At 26.4% G+C, this 19,886-nt stretch overlaps 8 protein-coding genes across 8 annotated transcripts; 4 read left to right on the top strand and 4 right to left on the bottom strand.

The window, feature by feature from the left end:
- Window positions 1-112: 112 nt before the first annotated feature.
- DICPUDRAFT_17822 (uncharacterized protein) lies at window positions 113-1,291 on the top strand (the record flags this gene model as incomplete). The annotated part of the gene is made up of 2 exons (XM_003290742.1): window positions 113-383; window positions 453-1,291. Coding segments are annotated over 2 exons (1,110 nt in total), but the record flags the coding sequence as incomplete, so codon positions are not given.
- Window positions 1,292-1,551: 260 nt separating this feature from the next.
- On the bottom strand, window positions 1,552-5,989 carry DICPUDRAFT_56943 (uncharacterized protein; the record flags this gene model as incomplete). The annotated part of the gene is made up of 3 exons (XM_003290735.1): window positions 5,368-5,989; window positions 3,620-5,302; window positions 1,552-3,546 (listed from the first exon to the last, which is right to left on the bottom strand). Exons 1-3 carry the CDS (start codon window positions 5,890-5,892, stop codon window positions 1,552-1,554), a joined length of 4,203 nt encoding a protein of 1,400 aa, XP_003290783.1. The 5' UTR covers window positions 5,893-5,989.
- A 681-nt stretch (window positions 5,990-6,670) lies between these two features.
- Window positions 6,671-8,578, top strand: DICPUDRAFT_155321 (uncharacterized protein; the record flags this gene model as incomplete). The annotated part of the gene is made up of 1 exon (XM_003290741.1): window positions 6,671-8,578. The coding sequence occupies one exon, from the start codon at window positions 6,671-6,673 to the stop codon at window positions 8,576-8,578; it is 1,908 nt and encodes a 635-aa protein (XP_003290789.1).
- Window positions 8,579-8,877: 299 nt separating this feature from the next.
- On the top strand, window positions 8,878-10,228 carry DICPUDRAFT_98810 (uncharacterized protein; the record flags this gene model as incomplete). The annotated part of the gene is made up of 3 exons (XM_003290740.1): window positions 8,878-9,015; window positions 9,089-9,271; window positions 9,462-10,228. 3 exons carry the CDS (start codon window positions 8,878-8,880, stop codon window positions 10,185-10,187), a joined length of 1,047 nt encoding a protein of 348 aa, XP_003290788.1. The 3' UTR covers window positions 10,188-10,228.
- Window positions 10,229-10,622: 394 nt separating this feature from the next.
- Window positions 10,623-12,229, top strand: DICPUDRAFT_49425 (60S ribosomal protein L3). Its single transcript, XM_003290739.1, has 2 exons — window positions 10,623-10,659; window positions 11,016-12,229. The coding sequence occupies exons 1-2, from the start codon at window positions 10,638-10,640 to the stop codon at window positions 12,191-12,193; spliced, it is 1,200 nt and encodes a 399-aa protein (XP_003290787.1). The 5' UTR covers window positions 10,623-10,637; the 3' UTR covers window positions 12,194-12,229.
- A 197-nt stretch (window positions 12,230-12,426) lies between these two features.
- Window positions 12,427-13,577, bottom strand: DICPUDRAFT_95216 (uncharacterized protein). The gene is made up of 2 exons (XM_003290734.1): window positions 13,058-13,577; window positions 12,427-12,985 (listed from the first exon to the last, which is right to left on the bottom strand). Exons 1-2 carry the CDS (start codon window positions 13,484-13,486, stop codon window positions 12,494-12,496), a joined length of 921 nt encoding a protein of 306 aa, XP_003290782.1. The 5' UTR covers window positions 13,487-13,577; the 3' UTR covers window positions 12,427-12,493.
- Window positions 13,578-14,205: 628 nt separating this feature from the next.
- On the bottom strand, window positions 14,206-14,730 carry DICPUDRAFT_81498 (uncharacterized protein; the record flags this gene model as incomplete). Its single annotated transcript, XM_003290733.1, has 2 exons — window positions 14,206-14,453; window positions 14,532-14,730. The coding sequence occupies 2 exons, from the start codon at window positions 14,728-14,730 to the stop codon at window positions 14,206-14,208; spliced, it is 447 nt and encodes a 148-aa protein (XP_003290781.1).
- Window positions 14,731-14,934: 204 nt separating this feature from the next.
- On the bottom strand, window positions 14,935-17,846 carry DICPUDRAFT_49420 (uncharacterized protein). Its single transcript, XM_003290732.1, has 4 exons — window positions 17,373-17,846; window positions 17,130-17,271; window positions 16,689-17,058; window positions 14,935-16,602 (listed from the first exon to the last, which is right to left on the bottom strand). The coding sequence occupies exons 1-4, from the start codon at window positions 17,803-17,805 to the stop codon at window positions 14,953-14,955; spliced, it is 2,595 nt and encodes an 864-aa protein (XP_003290780.1). The 5' UTR covers window positions 17,806-17,846; the 3' UTR covers window positions 14,935-14,952.
- Between the last annotated feature and the right edge of the window lie 2,040 nt (window positions 17,847-19,886).

Below are 19,886 nucleotides of genomic sequence, written 5' to 3'. Positions count from 1 at the left end.
TAAATAAATATAAAAGAAATAAATAATTATTATTACCAAATAATTTAAATTATAGAAATTTAGATAGTTTAGATATAATATGGAAAAAAAGAAAGATGATTTTGATTTTTTAAATAAAAAAATCACTTCAAGTTCACCAATAAATATATTTAGAAGGTACTCTGTTGCAGATGTTAGGGATATTCATCATCAAAATGGAAAATCAGATGGACTAGACTCACCTTCAAATTTTAAACATCGTGTTGCAGAAAGTAAAATAATTAAAAAATTAAAAGTTTTAGAATTTGTTAATGAAAAAAGAGAAGAGTTTCAAAACAAACTTTCTGTAGATGGTGGTGCATCCCATTTAATAAAAGCAAAAGATAAATTTTCGTTCGTTTTGGGTAAATAGAAAACAATTCATAAATTAATTTAGATTATAGCCATACTAATAATTAATTTTAAAAATATAGGTGTTTTAAATTTATGTGTCATTTCATATATATGTGGTAAATTTCCTTTATTTTTACCCCATTTTTATGCAACGGAGTTTTTAATATTATTTATATTAAGAATCGTTTTATATAAAAGAAAGAAACTGCATTATTTTTTATTTGATTTTTGCTATTTTGCAAATTTAATGCTTTTATGTTATATTTATTTGGTTCCAAACAAACAATGGTTTTTTATAGCTTGCTTCTGTATTTCAAATGGCCCTTTGCTCGGTGCTGTTCTTCCATATAGAAATTCTATGGTATTTCACTCTTTGGATAAAGCGACCTCAGTTCTTATTCACATATTTCCATCATTAGTTACATACAGTTTAAGATGGTGCACCGATTTCTCTTTCTCTAAAAAAAACTCAACAAACACAACATGGAAAGATTTTTATATTTATCCAATTCTATTGTACATGTTATGGCAAGCTGTTTATTTTTTCTATGTAGGAAAATACAAAAAAGAAACTATTAAAGAGAATAACTATACCACATCTCTATCGTTCCTTTCAAGAGTTAAAGATGGTCATAAACCTCCACTTGTTACTCGTTTTTTAAATATCGCAACTCCAAATAATAGACTATACTTTTTTATCCTTTCTCAATTTGTATACACCTATTTAACAATAATTCCATGTATGCTTTATTATAAATATCAATTCTTACATACATTCTACCTCTTGTTTGTTATTACTGCAAGTTTATGGAACGGTGCTAATTTTTATATAGAATATTTTAGCAATCATTATGTATCTCAAATGAAAGAAAGAGAAGAAAGATGGAAAAAAATAATAATAAACTCCATTGGTAACACAAATTTTTCAACTCCAAATTCCCCAAATACCTCAGATCCATCAACACCAACACAAAATAGACGTCATCAAAGAAGAGCAAGTAGCGATACATATGCCCCTCATTCGTCAAAAGAAAACAATGATACAGTTATAAATGAAAACCAAAACAATTCAAACTATACACCAAATAAACCATTACAATAAAATTTTTTTTTTTAAAATTATATTTTTACAATTTGATTTTATTTTTATTTAATTTTAAGCTTTTCTTTTTTTATTTTTTATTCGTCATCTTCCTCGATTTCATCTTCACTTTCTCCCTCACTTTCCTCTTCACTTTCTTCTTCAGATGATTCCTGTTTTTTCTTTTTTCTTGCAGCAGCTTTCTTTTTGCTTGAAGCAGGTGTGGGTTTGGTTGGTTTATTGGCTGCTGCTTTTTTACCACCTCTTCCTTTTGGTTCCTCAATATCTTTTTCTGCCTCTTCGTCATTTGTTTCCTCTGAACCTTTTGCTGGATTACTAGATTTCTCATCATCATTTTGATGTCCACTAGAATCAGTTGATGGTTTTGGTAATGGTGGTAATTTAAATCTTTTTGGTAATAGACTAGGTAATTTAACTGATGCAACATCTTCAACAATTTCATCAGCTGAATTTTCGGCTAGTTTAAAGAATTTATCTGGTAAAATAATTTCAACTGGATGTTTTTGAGGTTTCCATTTCTTTTGTTCATGTTGATGAGCTAAAATTTGAAGACTTATTTCGGCTGCTATTATATGATTCTTTGATTTTGGCTCCAATGCATCTGTGGTTTTTTTAATTGAGGTTAATGTTGAATGTATAATCGAATAATTATCAGATTCTTCAATTAAAAGATCCATGAAAAAGTTGAGATAAATTGCAGATTCGATATAATTCTCACGAGCAAAATCCTCACGATGGCTAACAACATATAGAAAATATGGCATTGAGGATTCTGGATAGAACTCTCCCAATTTCTTTATATCTGTAATTTGTGGTGCTAAACGTGTAATAACTGCCCTTCTTGTTTTAATGATTGAATTTGAAAGCTTTCTAACCATTGTCAAAACGGAATTTGGTTGTTGAGCGGCCATACCAAAAGCACACATATATTTCATTGGTAGTCTATTTAAACGAAGATATTTTGCAAGCTTTTCAATAATTTTCTTAATGAGATGATCGTTTCTGGTCTTTAATGTAATTGATGTGCTGTTGCAAAGTAGAATAAATTGGCTCGGTGTAATTTCTTTTTCGTAGGCACTTTTTTGGAAAATCTTTAAAAGTCCAATTGCAATTTGAAGTTTAAGATGGCCTTTTTCAACATCACTATAGGATTTATTTGTATTAACTTTTTCATAGAGTTCAAACATTGAATTTACAAGCTGGTGATGGATATCTTTAATTTCACGGATACCTAATAAGTAGTTTGAAAGACAACGAATGGCTGCAATTTTAACGATTACATCCTTGCTGTGGTGATTTGAGTTGTTTTCTGATTTAGTAAGAGCAACTTTATGTGTAAAATCTAAGGTACAAGTGCCTGGTAAAATTTGTTTTGTAATTAAACGTTGTAATTCAGTTTCGTGTGTTTTATTTCCAATCAAAATACCAGAATAACATTTTGAAATACAGCCAATTACTTCTAAAATTGATAAAAGGTTCTTTTTGCTATCTGCTAACTCCTCAAAGAGTTTATCTGTTAAATCTGTTAATTTTACTACCAAACGATTGTTATCAACTTTTCCGTTTGTTGTTGATGTGAGAGCTGGTGTTGCAAATTTAATATATGTTTTGAAGGCCAAACGAGCTAATACTGGTTGTTGAACCTCTGTTAACTTTAATAAAAGCTCCAACATACTTTTGAATGAATTTGGATTAAATTTAATTGCTTTTGTTGAACTTAATAAAATTTGTAATGTTGGATAAACAATTGATTTTGAGCAGGTTAAAAACTCGATTAATTGGTCACCGTATTGATCAAATATATCTGGATAGATTTGTGACAACATTAACAATACTTCCATGGCAACCTTGGGCTTCTTTAATTCTTTTTCATAATCTTTTTCGTCAAATTCTTCCAAAAGGTTAATCTTTTTATCTTTATCGAAATTATCCATATTTAATTCACCTCTTAAAGATCTAATAAAATATTTAACATTCTCTTTGCCAATGATTAAATATGATAATTTGTTTACTAAAAACTTTAAAAATTCTGAAAATGAGCTTTCATCATTTGCTTTACTTAAAATCTCAACCTATATTTGAAAAAAGAAAATATATATAAGTAATTTGAAAATATCTTATCAAAATAATAAAGAATGTTATTACCCTTATTTCATATCTTTTCTGTGGTGTTGTATTAATATCGCATGATAAAGATAATGAATCGAAAATTTTTTTCTTGGTCATTAATTCACGTAATAATTTCTTTGGATGATCGGTTTTGAATTTTGGTAAAAGATTTGCTAAAAGTGTCATTTGAGCTTCGATTTGGTATTCATCGGCAGCTTGTTGTTGTGCTGTTTGTTTTGATGGAGTTGAGGCTGGTTTTGGGTTTCTAATTAAATTATAAAATGTCATAAACTCTTGTCTAAGGATCTTCTTTTCTTCAAAATATTTTTTTAATAATTGTTTTGATGATTCTTCTAAAGAATCATAAATTTCTAAAAATACTTCACTTCTGCCCTTGGTATCTGTAAATTGTGGTAAAAGAACACTATCAAAAGTAATTTCTGCTCTAAATTTGTCATTATCAAATAATGTGAAACTTTGAATAATTGTATTTGGAATATTTGCAAAGCTATCATAAAAGCTACTTGGCCACTCTTCAACTGGACCTTTAGAACGACGAATTGATAACCAAAGATTTGCCATTGAAACCAATGCTTGCTTACGTACCTCTACCTCTTTATCTTTAATTCTTTCAAGAAATTCTGACATGAGATCCTGTGTTGCGAATTCGGGATTACTTGAAATATATTGTTGGAAAACTGCAATTGCCTTGATTCTAATTAATGCGACGCTATCTCTAAAACGTTCATGAACAATTTTGACTACACGTTCAATTTCCAACTTTGATTTAGTTTTAAACTCCTCTGAGAAATCCATCATTAGCATACGAATGTCTGCCTCAACATCATGGAATCTATTAAGAAATGTTGTGTAAAGGGTTGGTCTTTCTTGAATTAAAACATCGGCGGTTTCACTACTATCGGTATAACAATTTTTTAAGACCTTAACAACATTCTTTCTAACACTAGCACTACTATCTTCTAAATCAAACTCTAGTGCGGGAAGGGCATGGAAAATGAATGGTGGTGAGATTTTGAACATTGTTGTAAGGATTTCATATTTCTTTTTCTTTACAAGTGAGGAGATAGTGTTGGATGGATCGTTTGCTGCTGGATCTAATAAATCTTGCAAATATAAATCGAAATGGATCTTCAAGAAATGAGAATTAATTTCAATAAGGTCACGTGTAAAGAGTGCTTTTGGAGTTGGTACACCACCTTTCTCGTGCTCAACCAATGATTCTAAAAGAATATTCCATAATTGATTTGGTACCTCTTCTAATGACTCTAAGGTTGTATTTAAAATTGTTAACATCATTGTATCCATGGTTTGATGTTGTTGATCACCGCTTACTTTTGAGATACAATCTTTGAAAAATTTTGGTATCATATCTGAATCTACCAATACCAACAATGCAAACACCTTTAATACTGATAATCTTTCCAACATTTGAAAATATAATGGGAAGAGTTTCTTATCTACCTGCTCTGCTGATAATATCATAAATATAAATAATTTGAATACTTCTTTGACCATATTTGCCTCGAATGGAATAGTTGGTGAATAGATCCTAAAAACCTCGGCTAAACAACATGATGTCATTAATTTAATTTCAAAATTTTTATTTTCTAAATATTTCTTGTCGACTAAAACATTTAAAACCAATTCCAATCCCTCAACATCAGTTCTTTTTTTATCTTGTAAAAATTCGTCTAATTTCTATAAATAAAATAACTAGTTAATATGGTGCTAACAATAAAATTAATTTGAATTTTAATAAATACTTTTAATCTTTTAATAATCTTCTCGTTTGTTAATGATTCATCATTCATATGCTTATCGTATTCTGCTAATCTATCGGTATTAAATGGCTTTAAGTTATATTTAATTTTAGATTCTTTTTTTTTTTGTGGTTGGGCTGATGAGACTGATCTCTTATTTGGTGCTTGTTGTGATGATGTAGATTGTGATGCTGTTGGTTGTACAATTGATGCTTGTTTTTGCTTTTCGGATTCTTTTGCTGTTGCTTTTGCGGTTGGCTTTGTTGGTGTCGAAGTTGCCTTTGAATTTGCTTTTGATGCTGGCTTTATTGGTTTTGCTGGAGCTCTCTTTTGTTTTTTAGTATCTTTAATTTTAAACTCGGTTTCGATTTCCTCGCTTTCAAAATCACTGTCATCTTGATTATCATGCATATTTTCATCTTCTTCCTCTTCTTCTTCCATCTCCTTTCTTTTTCTTGATGCTGTATTTGTTGATTTAGATGTTTCTATTGTAGTTGATCTACTACCTCTTTTAGTAGTAGTTGCCATTTTTATAAACTATAAAAATTTAAATTATAAATATTATTATTATTTTATTATTATTATTTTATTGTTATTATTATTTATTAAAGTAAAAATAAAATTTATATAACAATTTAATTGGAAATATATAAATATATATAAGAAAAAAAAAAATTTTAAAAACATTAAATTTTTTTCAAAATTAAAAAAAAAAATAAAATTAAAAAAAATTATAAATTTGGGCGCCTTCGAAGAAAGAAATAATTTTTGGGAAATATATATATAGATAAGCAAATAAAAAATCCAAAACATATAATGTTATTTATTTGATAACTATATTCTATTAATACTTTAATATTATTGAAAAAAAAATATTTTAAAATAAATATTTAATAAAAAAACTTGCCCAAAAATGGACATATTTTACTTTATTGAATAAAACAAAAAAAATTTACATAATTTAAATTATTTTTTAAACTTTTTTTAGTTTATACAAATATGTATAAAAATAGACTGATATAATTAAATAATTAATAAAAAAAAAAAGGAAAATTAAATTCAAAAATTTTTAATTTTTTTTAATTTTTTTTAATTATTATTTTTTTAAATTAAAAATATACATACATATTTTTTTTTATATTGGTTTATCCCCCTTTTTTTTTTCTCTTCATTTAATTATATTATTATCATTTATTTTATATCACTTAACAAATAATTCATTTTATTTGTTTAATTTGATACCTATTATAATTTATTATTTTGTAAATATATTTAAATATTTCGTTTTATTGGCAATGAAAAAAAAATGTCACTATCAACCACAACAACATCAACTATCAATAATAGTAATAAAACCACCTCAACTTCAATAAAAAATGAAAAACCTTCTTCTTCTTCTTCTTCTTCCTCAAAACCACCATTAAAAAACAAGGTTTCAACAATCAAATCCACTAATAATAATGGAAGCAGCGATACAAAAACTCCAACTAATAATGATAAAGATACAATTGATAACAAAACAGATAAAAAAGAAGATTTTTATGACATAAAGTTTGAATTTGACGCGCCACAATTTATAGACTTTCAAACATTAGATATTAGTAAGCAAGAAGAGAATTTTGATAAATGGTTTGATTCAATACATATCAGCCACGAAACTGACAAACCAAAGGTCATCACAAATTACTTTCAAAAAACATCACCAAATAAATCAGAAGATCCACCAAATGTAATAAATATAACCTCTACATCACCCATTTCAATATCACCAACCAAAGATATATCAATCACTAATCAAACTTTTGATCAAAATAATGATAACAATAACATTAAAATAAACAATATAAATAATAATAATAGTTTAACCAACAAACCACTTTTTAATAGTAATATAAAATCATTATTTAAAGATTTATCTGGAACATTAAAACCTGAAAGAATTTCAATTAATAATATTAATAATAACGCAGATGATATAGCGGGTTTAGAACAAATAAAAACAAACTTACCTCCAAAACCAATAAGGCTCTCGTCACAAAATTTAAAAAGATTTTCTGCCTCAAACAATTTAAATAATTTATCAAATAACAACGATATAAATAATAATAATAAAATTACACATTGTAGACTTTCATCATTAAATAGAAGATTTAATAAACTTTCAACATCCGGTATAACATCTGCAACACCTGCCACTGCAACTGCCACAATTTTAAATACCATTTCATCAAAACCACCAATCAAAAGAGCATCAACAAATCAAATATACAGTAAACTAAATAACAATATAAATAATGACAACAATGATAATAATAAGGATCCTTTTAATATTGCAAGCAATATAAAAAATGGCAATAGTAATAATAATAATAATTGCGAAAACAAACCTTCATTGTTAATAAAACCTGTTGTAAAAAAAACAATTATAGATAACAAAAGAAAAGCAAGTATACTTTCCAACAACAATAGTAGCTTTAGTTATATTAGAAAAAGCATTACAACTCCCAACAACAGTGACAAACCAACAAAATCCTTAGTTACAACAAAAGAAAGCATCCCATATAAAATCGAATTATCAAAAAAAGAAAGATTATCAATTTCCTCAATCAAAAAAAGACGCTCAAATCTTGGTAGCAATGGATCAAACGTAACCAAAGATAGGTTTATTTATAATGGTAATAATACTACTCCAAAACCAACAAGATTATCAATGAAAGAAAATATCAACATTAATAGTAAATTAAATAATTGCCAAGGAAAGACCAGTGTCAGTATTGATAGAAATCAACCAAATTTAAACAATAACAATAACAACAAACCCCTAGTACCAAACTCATCTTCCTCATCTTCCTCATCTTCCTCATCATCATCATCGTCATCATCTTTTTTATTGTCAAAAAGACCTCTTTCACCAATCCCATCATCATCATTATCCAGTGTTAAAAACAAAATCAATAATAATGAAAATATAAATAATAGTATCAGTAATTTAAAACCAAAAAAACCAATCACAGATTTATTATCAAGCAATAAAGAAAACTTGACCATTTCAAATCTTAAAAAACCATTATCTGCAACCTCATCATCAAAACCCCCAATTTTAATAACCGATAAAAAAATCTCGACCGAAAAGAGTAAAAACAAAATTCCAATATTAATCAATTCCAAAAACCCAACATTTTTTCCCCAAGAATATTCAAAAATTATAAAATAAATAATGTATTTTTTTTCTTATTCACCATTCTAAATAAATATCTTTAATGTGATTCCTATTTAAATAAAATTGTAATTTAATGAAAAAAAACATTATTTCAATCGATTTTGTTTTAGGAATCAATTAAGATTTATTTATAAATTTATTTAAATGAGAAAAAAATGAAATTAAATTTTTATTTTTTTTTTATTTTTTTTTTTATTTTTTCCAAATTTTTTTCGTATCATTTTTTAATTTTATTTTTTTTTTTCTTTTTTTTTAAAATTGATATTTTCATCATAAATAATATAAAAATAATAATGAACGTCCAATTATTCTGGAATTTACTTTCAAAGGTTGAAACCTCAACTCCAGCCACTGCCCCAAATTTTGATACCAAAGAAAAATTATCAAAATTATTCACCGAAAATGAAACCCTTAAAACTTTATATCCATCAGTAAGTATAATTTATTAATAACTTTAATAATATACAACTCGACATTTTATACTTACTATAAACCATTCATTAGATCGATGCCAATGTTTTAAAAACTTTAGATGAAGTTTCAGAAGTTTTAAAAGGCGAAGATGCCAAAAAGAGAGATATCCAATTACACAAACTCAATAAAGATCTTTTAACCAAAACATATGTTTTTGCTGAAAAACTTACTGCTTTAGATTTAGCCTACTATGTTATTTTATATGAATGGATGGTAAGATTATATTAAAATTTAGGGAATAATACAGATTGGATAGATTAAAATTAAATGTATATTATAATAACAATTATAACAATAATAATGATTGTAGATTAATAATAACAATAATGATAATAATAATAATAATAACAATAATGATAATAAATTAATATTAATATAAACATAATTTTTTTAAAAAATAAAGTCAAAATTAAATGATAAAGAAAGATTCACATTTTGTAATATTACAAGATGGTTTAATTTAGTTCAAAATCAAAAATCAATTTTAAATATTCAACCAGTTATTGCAATTAGTCTTGTACCACCACCAGTTGAAAAGAAAGAAGAAAAGAAACCAGCTGCTGAAAAGAAAGAAGGTGCTGTTGAACAACCAAAAAAAGAAAAAAGACAAGCTCCACCAGCTGCACCAGAACCACCAATGGATATTTCAAGATTCGAAATTAAAGTTGGTAAAATTGTTGAATGTAAAAAACACGAAGCTGCCGATTCATTATATGTCGAAAAGATTGATTTAGGTGAAGCCGAAGGTCCAAGAACCATTGTCAGTGGTCTCGTTAAATTCATCCCATTAGATCAAATGTTAAATCGTAAAGTTTTAGTCCTCTGTAATCTTAAACCAGCAAATCTTAAAGGTATTAAATCATTTGGTATGGTTCTTTGTGCCTCAAACAGTGACCACACACAAGTCGAATTCGTCGAACCACCAGCTGATGCCGTTATTGGTGAACGTGTCGTCTTTGAAAAATTCCCAGGTGATTATGATAAAGTATTAAAACCAGCTACTTTTGATGCTGTTATTGGTGACCTCCAAACTAACGCCGATAAAATTGCTGTCTTTAAAGGTGACTTATCAAAAACCTCTGCTGGTCCATGTACTGTTAAATCAATTGCTGGTGTTCCAATTAAATAAAATAATATAAAATAAAATAAATATATATTTAAATCAAAACTAAAAAATTTTTAATTATTTTCATTGTATCAAATTAATCAATTTTTAATAACTCAACCAAAAATAAATTAATTTTTGATTGAATTAAAAAAAAAAAAAGTTAAATGATAAATCAGTGATCAAATAAAAATTAAAGTTATTTTCATTATTTTATTTTTCTAAAAATAAAATTAAAAAAAAATGGAAAAAAATAGATTATGAGAAATACATAATAAACGTTCACTATGAAGCTTACCACAGGGCTTTTTTTCTTCTAACGTTTTTTTTTTTAATATTTGACCAAAATTGAAATTTTTATTTTTTTTTTAAAAAAATAAATTTTTTTTTTTTTTTTCGTAATTTTTTTGCGACTTTATTTAAAATTTTTTTTTTTTTTTTATCTTTTTTCTATTGTAGCCAACTTTTGTTAAAATGTCACACAGAAAATTCGAAGGTAATTTTTATCATCAATATTTATATATATACTAGCTAAATAAAATTGATAATATTGTATAATAATTTAAAATTATTATTACTATTATAATATTATTTAATAACCTTTTAATTTAGGTACAGAATAAAAATATTTAAAGTTTTATAAATTAAAAAATGATTACATTTTCATACAAACTCTATCGTTTGATGGTAGTTGTTTGTGCTTGGATGTTTGATTTTAATTTTAAATTTTATATTATTTATCATTATTATTTTACTATCAATAAAAAAATATATTCTTGCTTTTATATTTATGGAATATTTAATGTTTGGTTTATTAATTATCAATTTCAATTATTATTATAATTTAAATAGCTCCACGTCACGGTAATCTCGGTTTCAGACCAAGAAAGAGAGCCAGCAGACATCAAGGTAAAGTCAAGTCATTCCCAAAGGATGACCGTACCCAAAAAGTCCACTTAACTGCCTTCATGGGTTACAAAGCTGGTATGACCCACATCGTTCGTGATTTAGAAAAACCAGGTTCAAAGATGCACAAAAAAGAAGTCGTCGAAGCCGTCACCATTCTTGAATGTCCACCAATGTACATTGTTGGTTTAGTTGGTTACATTGAAACCGCTCAAGGTCTCAAAACCTACAAAACCGTCTGGGCTCAACATTTATCAGACAACTTCCGTCGTAGATTATACAAAAACTGGTACAAATCAAAATCAAAGAAAGCTTTCACTAAATACGTCAAACAATACGAAACTGAAGAAGGTAAAAAAGCCATCGAAGCTTCACTCCAAGCCATCAAAAAACGTTGTTCAGTCGTCCGTGTTATTGCTCACACTCAAATCAACAAATTAAGATTAACCCAAAAGAAAGCCCACGTTCTTGAAATCCAAGTTAACGGTGGTTCAATCGTCGAAAAAGTTAACTTCGCTGTTGCCAACTTCGAAAAGACCGTCTCAGTCTCAGGTGTCTTCTCTGAAAATGAAATGATCGATGTTATTGGTGTTACCAAAGGTAAAGGTTTCAACGGTGTCATCAAACGTTGGGGTGTCCGTAAATTACCAAGAAAGACCCACAAAGGTTTAAGAAAGGTTGCCTGTATTGGTGCATGGCATCCATCACGTGTCAGCACCACCGTCCCACGTGCTGGTCAACTCGGTTATCATCATCGTGTTGAAAGAAACAAGAAGATCTACAGAATCGGTCAAGCCCAACCAGTTGAAGGTAAACAAATCTCAACCGGTAAAACTGAATTCGATCTCACCGAAAAAACCATCAACCCAATGGGTGGTTTCACTCACTACGGTGTTGTTGACCAAGACTTCATCATGGTCAAAGGTTGTGTTGCTGGTCCAAGAAAGAGAGCTTTAACTTTAAGAAAGACCATCACCCCACAAACTTCACGTGCTGCTTTAGAAAAAATCTCCCTCAAATTCATCGATACTACCTCATCATTCGGTAACGGTAGATTCCAAACCAGCTCAGAAAAATCAAAACACATGGGTGTCCTCAAGAAACAAAAAGTCACCAAAGCTTAAATTTTTCTTTAATAAAATAATATTTTTTTAAAACCTAAAATATTATAAAACAATCTTTTTTTCTTTTTTTTTTTTTTTACACATTTTAAATATTTCGCAAAGTTTTTATATAATTTTTTAATTTTTAAAAAAACTAATGAAAATTTTTTAATGTATATATATTAATGGTTTTATTTTTAAAATTAAAATCAAAGATTTATTAGAGAAATAGAATAAAGGAAATAATATTAATTATAGTTTTTTGATTAAATGTTTTTTATTATACAAAAGATTTTTATTTTATATTATATATATATTTTTTTAATTTTTAGAAACACCACAACATTTCTTGAATTTTTTACCGCTACCACATTTACAAACATCATTACGATCTTGTTCTGGTTTTTTAATACCGGTTGTACCTAAACTAACACCGTTTTCAGCTAATCTCTTTCTAATAAATTCTTCAGCTCTCTTCTTGTTTAAGTCTTCGTTGTTATCAAATTCGTTGGCTTCTCTTTCGGTGGTGATATGACCATTGGCTAAACGAATAATTTGTTCAGTTAAAAGTTCACCTTTGATGATACGAGTGGTGAATTGATCAACAGTGAATGAGAGTTCTTGGTTGGAGTATTGAGCTTTCATTTGTTCGAAACCGGTTTGGTGGACGAATTCTGGTTCATCTTGGAAGAAGAGTTTCATATCATTGACACCACTCCAAACGATGCTGTAAAGTGAAGTTCTAGTATCGAAAGTAACATTCATTCTTGAGGTCATATCAACTTGGAAGGTTTTAACTTGGTCATTTAAAATCTAAAAGAAATATTAAAATAAAAAATTAATAACATGTTATTATTAAATTATTTATTATTATTAAATACATACATTAACTTTACAATCGACAGTTTTCCAAGCTTCGATGGTGTTGGTGAAAATTCTACATTTGAAGTTAAAGGTACATCTTTGACAACTTTCAATCATAACTTTAGTAATACGGGCAGAGATAGTAAAGTTACCATCTTTACAGTTTTTAAAGTATACGGTGGTTTTAACATTTTTAATGGTTTCTTTATCTAATTCTATAGTTTCGTTATTTGAATCTTTGACGAAATGAACTGCTTGATCTTTGGCACCAGAACCTAATTGAGCATCGGCTTTTTTATCTTCGATGGTTTCTTTCATTTTAATGGCATCTTCACCTTTTGGTTGTGGTAATGAATTTTTTGGGTCAGCAACAGCTGCAACTGAGTCAGTAATGACTTGAGCTGAAATTTCTTCTTGTGTTTTTAAGTTTGATTGTTGATTTGATGACATTTTCTATATAAATTAGTTGTTTTTTTTTGTTTTTTAAATAAATAAATAAATAAATAAATTTGTTTGTTGTTTTCTTTTTTTTATTTCAAATTCTTAAATAAAAAAATATGAATATGAAAAAAAGTTTCAGTTTTTTTTAAAAAAAAAAAAAAAAAAAAAAATCTTAATTTTTTTTTTCAAAAAAAAAAATAAAAAAAAATAATAATTTTCAAAAAATTTTATAATAAAAGTTAAATAATGGGTTGATTTATATAGGAAAATTTTTCATGACCCATGGGATATTTTAACCCACACAAGACACCAAGTGAATAATCAAATAAAATGATATTAAATTTCGCTCTAATACACATACACACACATTTTACAGGTATTTTCCAAAAATAAATAAAAATAGATTATCTATTTTTTTTTTTTATTGATTTTATATTATAATTTTATTAGTTAATACTAATAAATGTTAATGTTTTTTTTTTTTTATTTTTAACTTTAAAAATTTTTTTTTTTTTTTTCTTTTTTTTCTTTTTTTTTTTAATTATAATTTATTATAAAATTATTAATAAGATTCTTTGAAAATTATAATCAATTTTTTTTTTTTTTAAAAAAAAACAAATACAACAAGTATCGTTCGATTATTTATTTTTTATTTATTTATTTATTTATATTAGGTTATTTTTTATTTTTAGTTTTTAATTATTATTATATACGGGAAAATTTTATTTTTACAATTTTGATTTTGGTTTTTGTGGTGGAACTTTATATATAGCAGATGCATTTGACAATAATGTGCCATCTTTTCTTTCAGCAGTTAATTTGATAAAGGCTAAAGATTTTGTAATTTTGTCAACTTCACTTTTACAAATAATGGTTTCACCAATGCTTGCACCAGCTATATAATTAATATTTAGATTAACAGTGAAACCAAATTGAAATTCATCTTGAGTTGAAACAAAACAAAATGCACCAAGACCTGAAAAAAAAAAAAAAAAAAAAAAAAAAAAATTAATTTTCAAAAAACTAAAAACTAAAAAAAAATTTATATAGTTACCATCTAATATAGTTGCAATACATCCACCATGCACAACACCATAGGTGTTGGTTAATTCTTTTTCAACTTTTACCTCGCATTCAATAAGGCCTTTTTCTACTTTGGTAAATTTTAGTAAATGGAATGTATCTGCAGAAAAACCTCTATATTTTACTACTTGGTCTAATAAAAGCTGAATATTATTTGTTAAATCTACCATTTATTGTGTGTAGTATATATATATTTATAAAATAAGACCAAAAAACAAAAAAAAAAAAATATAAGATAAAATACTATTTACTTATTAAACTAAAAAACTAAATTATATAATTTAAATAATATAAAAAAAAATAAAAAAAAATAAAAAATAAAAAAAATAAAAATGACACCATTGGATGCCTTTTTTTTTTTTTTTTTTTTTTTTAACCGAATTTATTTATAATTATAGTTTTTGTTTATCTAACCAATTATTTAAATTAAAATTGGAATTATTAAACCAATTGTTATTATTTATGATTTTTTCTAATTCTTGTTTAATTACACAATCACATAATTCTACAGGGTTGGATGTGAAAAATTGGTTAATTTCATTTAATTGGTCATTTGATAGTTTACTCGAAAATATATGATAAATCATGTTGGTATAAAGTATGTTGTCTTTAAAGATGGTATCTATTTGCTTAAAGTTTTCAGTAAACATTTTCCATGATACATATTTGAACTCTGGGTGGGATGTGTTCCAAAGGAATTGGGTATCATTAATTTGAACGGCTGGTGTCAATGAAAACTTTAACATATTTTCATATAGTTGTTCAGTTGGGCTACCGTATGAAAGTACTTGTAAATATTGGATCTTTTCAGCAATGTCTGTGGTGTTCAAGTATTGAGAGATGATTTCTTTTTGTTCGATTTCACCACCATTGTGCAAAACACTTGTTAATACAAATTTTGCGATATTTGGGTTTAGTGATGTTTTATCTAATTTGAATTGTTCGTATCTCTTCTTTGATTCGTTTACAATTGGCTCGTAACCTAAAAGTGCTAATTTAGTATTGACGATACTACGAAGCAATGTATTACCTGAATCTTCATTTTCAATTGGATCGAAACCTAATTTATTTGAAATACCAGTTAAAAGTGTAACAACGGCTCTATTGAACTTCTCTTTGTATGGTTGGTCAAAGATTACGTCACCAATTTCACCGATGGTTTGGACGATGAATGTCCAAACATCAGAGTCTGTTTCATCTGAAAATGCATTTAAAAGTAGATCCATATATAGGGAGATTTCTTTTGAACCAGACTTGCAGACGTTAAAGAGATCAGAAAGTACACCTAATCTATCGACAGCAGAGAGTTCCATCGATTTAATCTTTGGGACTAATGGAACCAATATCTCTTGATTATAGTCGATACGTAAAAATGATGTTTGACCGTAGTTTGGTTTTATCCATTGACCACGTTTAAAGTTGGGAATTGTAAATGTATCTGATTCTTTTTCCAATGTAAAGCTATATTCGCCCTGTTCTGTGAGGAATCTAATGAAGCAGCTCCAAATGGTTTTGTTATTGCTGTTTTTGTCGAATGTGAATCTCTTTTGTTTTAATTTAAATGTTCCTTCGACTTCAGTTTCTTCAATAGTAATTACTGGATAGCCTGGCTCTTTAGTGAATGAATTAATGAATTTGCTAACATCGAGACCATTTGATTCTAATGATAGTGATTCCCAAAGATCTTCAGTTACTGTATTCTTGTATGAATGTTTATTTAAATATTGATTGATTGCTTTTTTAAAACTATCACATCCTAAACGATTTTCTAACATTTGAACTATACAGGCACCTTTGTTATATGAAATATCATCAAATATTTCTTGAATTTGTGATGTTGAGTATACCGGTACTTCTATTGGGTGTGTATTCTGTAATGCATCTAGGGTTAGGGCTTTGTTTCTATGATTTTGTGAAAACTCTTTCCACATTTTCCATTCTGGGAATAAATGATTTGCAGATAAATAACCACAAAAATTTGCAAATCCTTCATTTAACCATAATTGAGACCACCATTCCATAGTTACTAAATTACCAAACCACTAATAAAAAAATTAATAAATTAATAAGTATTTGGATTTCAATAATTTATAGATATATTATTATTAAATATAAATATGATACTTACTTGGTGGCTAATTTCGTGGCTAATCATATCGACCATTTCTCTTTTATTTACCAAGGTTGTTTTATCAGATGTTAGCAAATATATATCGAGATAGGTTAATAGACCCCAATTCTCCATAGCATAGAATGAAAATGATGGAATGGCTGCATGATCAATTTTTTTTAATGGGAACGAAATACCAAAATACTCTACAAAAAAGTCTAATGCCTTAACACCAATTTCTAATGCATATTCACTTGAATCTTTAACACCTCTTCCTTTGTAAACACGTACCCTGGTCTTATCAATTTTACTGTATGCCTCTATATATTCTAAATCACCAATAACAAATGCAACTAAATAAGTGCTCATAATTGGTGTAGTTTCAAAACTATTTTTATAAAAAAAAGCATTAATATATTTTATTATCAAATATTGATTTTATTATCTATTATTACTTACGTAAAAGTTTTGGTTTGATTATTGTTTTCTAATATCTCTGTTTCCATTGTATTTGAGATGGCTGTTAAATTTTTATCAATTGTTAGTTTTAAATTAAATGTGGCTTTTAAAGAGGGTTCATCAAAACATGGGAATGCACGACCTATAGAATAAAAGATGTGTTAATTAAATATTATTTTTATAAACCACCTAGGATGATGGTGTACCGTACTCTATAGTTTAAAGTATGGTATGTATACATACGTGCATCTGGAGCTTCGAATTGTGTTGAAAAAATCCAATGGTCTTCACCATCTGCATTATATTTTGAACGATAGAATCCTTTTAGTTTGTCATTAATAATACCAGTAAATAAAATTCTTAATTTTGAATCACTTGAAACTTTTAATGGTTGTTCAAATTTTAGAATAGCAATTTCATCATCTTGATCATATTCTATGGATATAGCTTTTTGATTTAAAATTTCTGCTTGTTGAATTTCAATATCGATTGAATGTATAACGATGGTATCAGTGGACTGAGTGATATCTACAGTTATTTCTTCTTCTCCATTATATTTAAATTGTTTGGTATCGCAAACTAAATGAATATTATACGATTTTGGTTTAATATTGTCTGGTAATACTAATCTATCAACTTTATCAATTAAATACTGTTTGTTTTTATTTCTACACATCTATTGTATTGTATTGTTATTATTATTATTATTATTATTACTGTATCTAAAGATTGTGTGGGTAATTAAATAAATAAAATTATTTTAAAAAAAATAATTAATTTCAACAAAAAAAAATTTTAAAAAAATTTAAAAAAATTGGGAATTTCATTTTTTTATTTATTTTTTCATCTTAATTTAAACATTATATTTTATTAATGTATCTATTGTTTTCAAAATATATATTTTAATAAAGAGTATGCTAGCTTTATCTTATAATTTAGTTTTCAATTTATTGAAAGTAGTTATTTATCAAAAAAAAAAAAAAAATTTAAAAAATTATCTTTGATTTTTCCTTTTTATTAATTTTTTTTTATTTGTTTATGAATTTTCTAAAGTTTGGTTTTAGAAATTTTGAAAATAAAAGCATTGGGTATAAAGATCAAAAAACCCATAAAAACAATACCTATTTTCTCAAAATATAAAGTAGGTTTTAATATTTTTTAAAGTTATTAAAAAGTTATTTAAATATTTAAATAACAACCTGATCCAGTATGAGCAGTTATATTATCACTCTATAGAGTGCTTGAACAGGCCATACATTTTTTGGTTTCAAGTGTTTATATTTGAAACCAAACCACCCCACTAAATTAAAAAAAAAAACTAAATAATTTGTTAATATTATTTTATATAAAATAATATTAGCTAACTTTATTAATTATTTGAATGTTAATGAGGTAATTTAATAAATGATTTGATACATCAATAGAAAAAAAAAAAAAAAATAAAAAAAAAAAAAAATGGTTAATTAAAAAGTTGGTTTTTTTTTTTCGATTAATAATTTCATTTAAAAAGATGCCATAATTTTATTAATAAAATACTATTTTATATTTTTAGAAAATAATACTTTTAGACTTGATAGTTAAAAAAATATTTATTTATAATTTTTTATAAAAATAAAAATAAAATTTTTTTTCCCAAAAACTATAAAAAATATTTTAATCATAGTTTTGATTAATTTATAATGATAATGACAATAATAATAAAATAATATATGAATAATAAATCTAAACAAATAAATATTAATATTTTGTACAGTTTTTTATTTATTTTTATGATTGTAAGGTACTTTGGGTAATAATTTCTACCTTTACTCTTATTTTTAATTGGTTACCTTCTAAATATCCACCTTCTTTTGGAGTTTTATTGCCTATAAATTGGGGGAAGCCGGCTCTAATTTTTAAACTATTAAAACATACAGTTATATTTGCTTTTTATTGGTAAATAAAAAAATTAGTAAATAAAAATAATTTAAAAAAAAATATAATGATGTGTATACTTACAACCTCTTTTATAATTTTTTGTAGAGTCAAAATTTAATAATTCAAAAGAAAACTGAACATTTGTTTCACAGTTTAAATTATTTACTTTGGTTAGGTAGAGTGAAATATGACCTGAATTCATTGCTAAATTGCCAAATGGGAATAATTGAATAATAAATTTATTATCACCAACTTGAAACTCTGGTGAGTTTAAATGTCTGTTGTTTCTAGAGTCATTGATTTTAGTGGAGTAGTCGGAAATAATCCAATCATTTTTATACTTGAAGGATACGGTGGGTCTAATTATATTGATTTCATCCTTTAATCTTTCCAAAGATAGCAGGGTTTCTCTTAACATTCTTTTGGTAGTCTCGTTCTCTTGTTTGGATTCGCTGAACAATTGTTTATACTTGATAATGATATTCTCTATATATTCTGTATGATCTTGTTGTTTTAAATGATCACCCATCTCGTCTCTAATAACCATTTCATTGCAACCGCCCTGTTTATATCTACATTCTACTAAAACCTTTTTACATTTTTTAATTTGATGTGATCTTAATAAAACTTTTTCTATTTTTTCAAAACATTTGTCACATTCTACTATATCATTTCCATCGCCTCCGTGACCTTTTAGATGGCAGTTTTTCATATGACTTCCCAACTCCTCAACCAAAAGTATTGCTTTACATCCTATTGATTCTTCATTTTCACTATCTTTATTGTTTTTTAATACATCAATTTTTTCTTTATTATAAATTCTTAAAATATTGGACAAAT

This window comes from Dictyostelium purpureum (genome assembly GCF_000190715.1).
Source record: "Dictyostelium purpureum unplaced genomic scaffold DICPUscaffold_241, whole genome shotgun sequence".
Lineage (NCBI taxonomy): Eukaryota > Evosea > Eumycetozoa > Dictyosteliales > Dictyosteliaceae > Dictyostelium > Dictyostelium purpureum.
This window is presented reverse-complemented; position numbering and strand designations above follow the sequence as displayed.